General features: G+C 34.7%; 1 protein-coding gene across 1 annotated transcript; it reads right to left on the bottom strand.

Moving 5' to 3' along the window:
* Nucleotides 1-1,165: 1,165 nt before the first annotated feature.
* LOC132069256 (NDR1/HIN1-like protein 13) lies at nt 1,166-2,327 on the bottom strand. Its single transcript, XM_059462663.1, has one exon. It carries the CDS (start codon nt 2,115-2,117, stop codon nt 1,323-1,325), a length of 795 nt encoding a protein of 264 aa, XP_059318646.1. The 5' UTR covers nt 2,118-2,327; the 3' UTR covers nt 1,166-1,322.
* Nucleotides 2,328-6,295: the final 3,968 nt, after the last annotated feature.

The following is a 6,295-nucleotide window of genomic DNA, read 5'->3' as shown; positions in this document are numbered from 1 at the left end:
TATCGCATTAACATTTTATCTATGGACCAGTTGTAGGCTTCAGCAAAAATTTTAAATTTGTTCCTTAATTAGTTATCCATCACAACAAATTAGAGGGGGAAAAATCATGTTCGACATAGTGCTTGGGCCCGAGCTTGCACGGGCAAATCCTTTCTAGTAATTTATAGACATGAATATTTATTACTTGTTATAGACTATAGTCTTTAAAAGTCTTTATTTTTTTTTCTAAACTCGAATCATATAAATTGGACGGAAGCAGTAAATACATAATCAAACAAGTAAAATCAACATCCTAGATATCGATCTAACCACAAATGTTGCCGTCCAATAACCTTTTGTTCACACTGGTATTGTTGGCCCAAAACTTTAGTAATATACTTGACAAGAGAATTGTCTGTCCAAATTAAACCATTCAAAATACTGATCTAGAGAAAGCTCATTCAAAGAGTAAACTTAAAGCTACAAGAAGGAATGCTGTGAAAGGGAGCATATACACGATCTTACAATTTAAAGACATTGTCAAATAGTGATGGAGCCATGATTTTCTCTAAGGAAATTTTTATTTATTTATTTGTTTATTTTTAACTTCAAAGTCATGATTTTATTACCACATATGCAAAAGATTAAAATTGTGGAAGGGGGACTATGCCTAATTTTGACCTTATATATAAAGCATAATTTTGACACACACACATAATTTTTTTTAACATCATATCATATACAAAATATTTTTTTTCAATAAAGGGATTCATCTAAACTCCCTTGTGTCCCCTGACTCTACCCTTGTTTTCAAATGGTCAATTCTTTGAGGAAGAAAGGAAAAATCATTATATTTCATTCCTTCTATGATATATCTAAAATCTCTAAGCTGTTAAATACATACGCTTCCAAAATCAATTAACATTATCAAGTTTCAAGTCACAGCCTAGAGATCTGGAAGACTCTGAAAGGAGCAAAGTTTTCAAAGCTTTTAGGGAAAAAGAGAGAATCCTACTAAGTCAAGTGCGATACATTATACACTTCTTATGTTCGTCAACAAGAGCTCAGACGCTGATTCAATTGATAGATAACCCAAATATATTTCTGGTAAATAAACAGACTTTTCCTTACTTGACTTGCCAACAAGAAATGACAATCAAATGAATAGGAAAACTAGGTGGAGATGAGACAAAAAATGATTACAAATAGAGAATAAAGAGGGTACAAGTTACAATGATGATATATATTGCATGATAATGAAAATTCATGCTTCTTAGCCATGAATTAAGAATATCAATTACTGTAAATTAAATTTCCATTTCACCTGTCACCTTTATAACGTATTAGAAATCCGTTATACACTCATTAGGCATAATCTTGGATTTCTTTGTCAAATCTTGCACATCAAAATCACAAGTAATTGTCAAATCTTTCTTCAAAATTTTAACCCAACTCTTGATCTCCATTGGCACATGATTAATCATTAATGTCATTACTATTGGCTTCTTGTCATCTTCAAGGCTCTTCAACAAATCACTAGGCAATTTCCCATTTGAACCAACATCAAGATTGAGATGAACATTATTGGTACCCTTAGCTTTTTGTGAATTTGAAGGATATTTCCCTTGTCCTATATCATGTTTCTTGAAAACAAAATTGGTCTTCCCTTCACCAAATGAAACATCCATTCTTTCATTTACATTATTGACTTTCAAATCAATATCGAATTTCGGATGTTGTTGTGGTTGATTTTTTTGGCCATGGCCGCTACTAGGGTCCGTGACATTCTTGAAATTGACCCCAACGACGGAAAAATTAGGACATTTAGGGATATACAACACGTGAATAACCCCAATTGTAACACCTATAATGATACCAAATACTAATAACCCCAACAAGATCCAACAACAACATCCAAATTTCCTCTTCCTTTGAAAATTATTATCAGGTGTACGATGACTTTCCACGATTTTTGCATTTTCAGGTGGTGGCACGCGATAAACTTGGTCTCTAGGGATTTGGACAACGTAAGTATCCGATGATCGATCAGATGGGGGAGCTAACCGGAGGGATGTTGCCGTAGAAAGTTTCTTAATGTTGTTTTTCCCGTTTCCGGCAGGTGGGGTCCGCTCCTCCATGCGAGAACGAGGAGCGGTGACGTAACAGGAATCGAAGAACAGAAAGCTTTGTAACGATTTAGGAACAATTTAACGTTGCATGCATGCATGGAGATTAGGAGTTGGCCATTGGGATAGGAAGTTTATTGAGAAGAATTGGTGTTTCTTTGAAGCTACATCCTTTTCTTTTTTTGAAGGAAAGAGAAAAAGATAATGATTTATCCCATTTTTTCGCACTTTATTAAGTCAGCAATGTCTCATGATAAGATTTTAAGATAAATTATTTTGGGAGTTGTAGTGTGTAAAATAATATGTACATATAATTATTGGGAAAGTTACTCATATATATTGCTCCCCCAACTAGTTTGCAACCACTATAGCTCACTTTATTTTTACAAAAAGAATGGCCACAAGCCACCATATTAAGGGGAGTGTCAGCCCACCTATTTAATTAATTTTTTACCTTTTTCTCCCGAGTCACCATAGAAACCTCTTCATTTGTTTTTATTATTCATTTTTTAAATCTATATAACATGACGTATAATGGTGTTTATACACACTTTTATATATTGTTATACAATACATATACACCCTTATACATTATCTATACATGGTATATATAGTGGACATTATATATAGTGCACGAGTGATGTATATATTATGTACAATTATGTATAAACAATGTATCCACAAATGTTTAGTAATCCAGAGCAAAAGCCCAAAGCAAAAGAGTCAAACAGTTAGCCCCATATTCAAATTCTCAAACTAAAGAGCCTAAAGCCGATCCAATTCCTGGATAAAAAACATCGAAAATGTCATCCAAGTTTTGCTGGGCTGCATAACTTATCTCTCTAGTTTCCTCCGTAACCGTCGATGGAATCTCCTCCAATAAATAAACGCACCTCTGTACTTGATCCATACCCTCACCAATCCACCACTGCAAATCCTAGATAACCTTGTTAATCGAATGTATGGTGAAGTAATTATCAAAGAGTTTGGCTATATTTGGTAACTTAGATCATAGAATGGTATGGTGAAGTAATTATCTCATAATTATTTGGTGAAAGGCTTATAATGAATATTTGGACTGATTATTACCAATAGTTGGGCAATTCACACGATTGTCCCTATTTTGGGGAGGTCTTTAATTTTTGTCCTTTGTCACTTTAAGTAATAAAAAAGTGACCGAATATATTCCTGAGATTCTGGGTTCGAACCCTAACAAAATATTAAAAAAAATTGCAAGACAAGATTTCATGGCAAATTATGTCTATTCGGGCAAAAGTTATGCCTTAAGGCATAGTCTCTATGTAAAGTATGCCTTGTCAGGAAAGGAATACATGAAATAACAAATGACATTGGAATGCCTATCGCAGTAGAAATTAGGTCATCCTACAAAACTATGCCACAAGGTATAGTTTCTATGTAGTTTAGCAAACTATGCTATTCGGACAAAAATTATGCCTTCAGGCATAGTTTCTATGTAGTTCCTTTTCCAAAGATAGTTTTGTAAAAATTAAGTTATACCACAAAACTATGCCGGAAAAGGAACTACATAGAAACTATGCCTTAATGCATAACTTTTGCCGAATGACATAGTATGAAATCTTGCCTTGCAATTTTTTTTTTTGGGCCTTTGCTGGGGTTCGAACCCGAATCTCTGGATTCATAGAAAAGCGAATAAGGATACTTTGACCCACAAATTTTCATTAAATGAGAAGTAGGGACAAAAATTAAAAACCACCGATTTGAGGGGCAAAAATTAAAGACCTGTCCATATGAAGGACAATCCGCGCAATTGTTTGCTAGTTAATTCGGATGTCATGCCTCGATTTAGGGATATATATGACGGATATTTAAAAGTGTTCCACACTATGACTATACACACTTTCACAACCTACGCTCAAAACAAAAAGGCCATTGAATTTGGGTTTTCAGGCAATATGTTATACTATTTTCGGGGGGGCTTCTTATCACCCCTCGAACCATAGCCTGGGCGTAACACTACATTCGGTGCCCGACTGCATGTGACTGAGCGGATCATATGACTGGCTGAATCAACATGAGACATACTGATGCGGAATATAATTTATAAACATGCTAAGATACTAAAATGTCTAACTGATTAATCATTAATGCGGAATAAGTCTGAAGTGTAAACACATAGCTAACATTGCTAACACAAAAGCCTGCTAAACACTGACTAACTGTTATTCTAGTCTATGATGCCTCTAAAGAATAATGAAGTACTGACTGTTTACCGGGACAAGGCCTCTAGCATACCTGACTGTCTAAAATACTGAAAGATCATAAACAAGATAATGCCCCGGAAACTGGGGCTCAATAAGCAGCTGATACGAGAATCCTAGCGAGCAGATCCGTCGTCCTGTAAATTAGTAACTGCATCGTGAAATGCAATCCCCGGGAAAAGGGACGTAAGTACATTTGAATTGTACTTGTATGTAAAACCAACTGAAAGAACAAATAGTTGTGGGGTGCTCGGGAAAGGGCAACCCAAATAAATAAATATGAACATACTGAAACTGAAACTATTGATAGCTGAACTGAACAAGAGAAGTATAGTCATAGGTACTCCCATTTTCTTTCTAAATGCGAAATCACTTGTTTTAACTGAGTTTATATTTTGTGGCCTTAGGCCCAAAAGTAAATGCACAAATCTGTGGCCTCGGGCCCAAGTATATGTATACATAAACTGTGGCCTCGGGCCCAAATACAGGTGTTCAACATTCAACAGTTTATATTAAGGAACTGAGAATCATGTTGTAATGCATAACACTGGAATTCTGAACATTACTATGCTAAGACATGTATTCATAAACTGATTATGGAGTTTAAAGCATTAACTGTTCATAAGCATACTGGTTTTCATGACTGAGACCCATGGGATATCAAACATGAGTCTATATTGATTATATACTGAGTTCACAACATTCAAAATGACAATCATGAACGAATTACAAAACTATATCGTTTAGAGAATAGAAGTTCTGAAGCTTTCTATGAAACTAAGGCTTAACTCTATTTATGAGGAAATTTATAATAATCGTAAAAGAAAGTGGCATAGGGAGAATCATTAACATTCCTACATGTAGAGACAAAGGCGGACCCACCTTATTAGGAGGGGGGTCACGTGCCACCGCTAACCTCAGAAAAACATTGTATATATATGGTGTATACACCGTAAAAAATGTATGTATATTTAAAAGTACCGCTGATGTATATCCACTACTTTGGTGCAATTAGTTGTTGGGCCCCTTATGTCCTTACATGAAACCTAGGTTCGAGCCTGGCTATAGCAGTTTAGTTTCTATTTTTTTGTTGAGTTTGTTTTGTAGATTCTCTACAAATAAATTAATAAGCGCACAACTTCTTCTTTTTTATTCTTTAGACCTCCCTTAACCCCCCCCCCCCCCAACCCCTCCCCCACATACATAAAAAAAGAAGAAGCCTCAAATCAAATCTTTTCCCCATTCTAAACACATTCTCCTTCTTCCAATGTTGAAGTTTATCTATTTTACTAATACCTTATCATAATCAGGGGCGGATGGAGCATTATAATTTGGGGTTCAATTGAACCCCAAACTTTCGATGTGGTGTACAAATTTATATGTAAAAATTTACTAAATTTATAATAAATAATAGATATGAACCCACAACTTTAGAAATATAATGGTTTAATGCTAAAAAATTTAAAAGGTTGAACCCCAAAAGTTTAAATCCTAGATCCTTCTCTGATCATAATTATTAAGTTTTCAAAGAGTTGCATGCCAAACTTTGACAGTAACAATTGACATGTCAATATTAAGGCTTTTGGTCATTAATGCCCCTTCTGTGTTAAAATCCTAGGTGAATCCTTATACACTTTATACCCCAAAGGTACCTTCCTGCTTATATATTCTTTTAATATACATTCTTTATAAACACTTTGATACTTGATATAAATACATTTTTATACAACTGTATATACTTAGTATATTTTCACCTAGTATAGCTTTTCATGAAGTCACAACATTTTGAAAATAGGTAATAATAATGATAAACGGATAGATAATCCCCTCTAGTGTTCAGATTAGCGGATTTAGGGGCGTGGCAGACAGTATAATGAGATCTTAATACGCCGCCGGCAGGAGTAAATAAAACCTTTATCTAGAATCTCGCTATGTTCGTGGATAGATGAG

The sequence above is a fragment of the Lycium ferocissimum genome, chromosome 9, assembly GCF_029784015.1.
Source record: "Lycium ferocissimum isolate CSIRO_LF1 chromosome 9, AGI_CSIRO_Lferr_CH_V1, whole genome shotgun sequence".
In the NCBI taxonomy this organism is placed as follows: Eukaryota; Viridiplantae; Streptophyta; class Magnoliopsida; order Solanales; family Solanaceae; genus Lycium; species Lycium ferocissimum.
Note: the sequence above shows the minus strand (reverse complement) of the source record. Positions and strands in the feature narration are given on the sequence as shown.

What these genes read in the sequence shown, in the direction of transcription:
- LOC132069256 (XM_059462663.1), bottom strand. Translation starts at nt 2,117, where the DNA reads ATGGAGGAGCGGACCCCACCTGCCGGAAACGGGAAAAACAACATTAAG.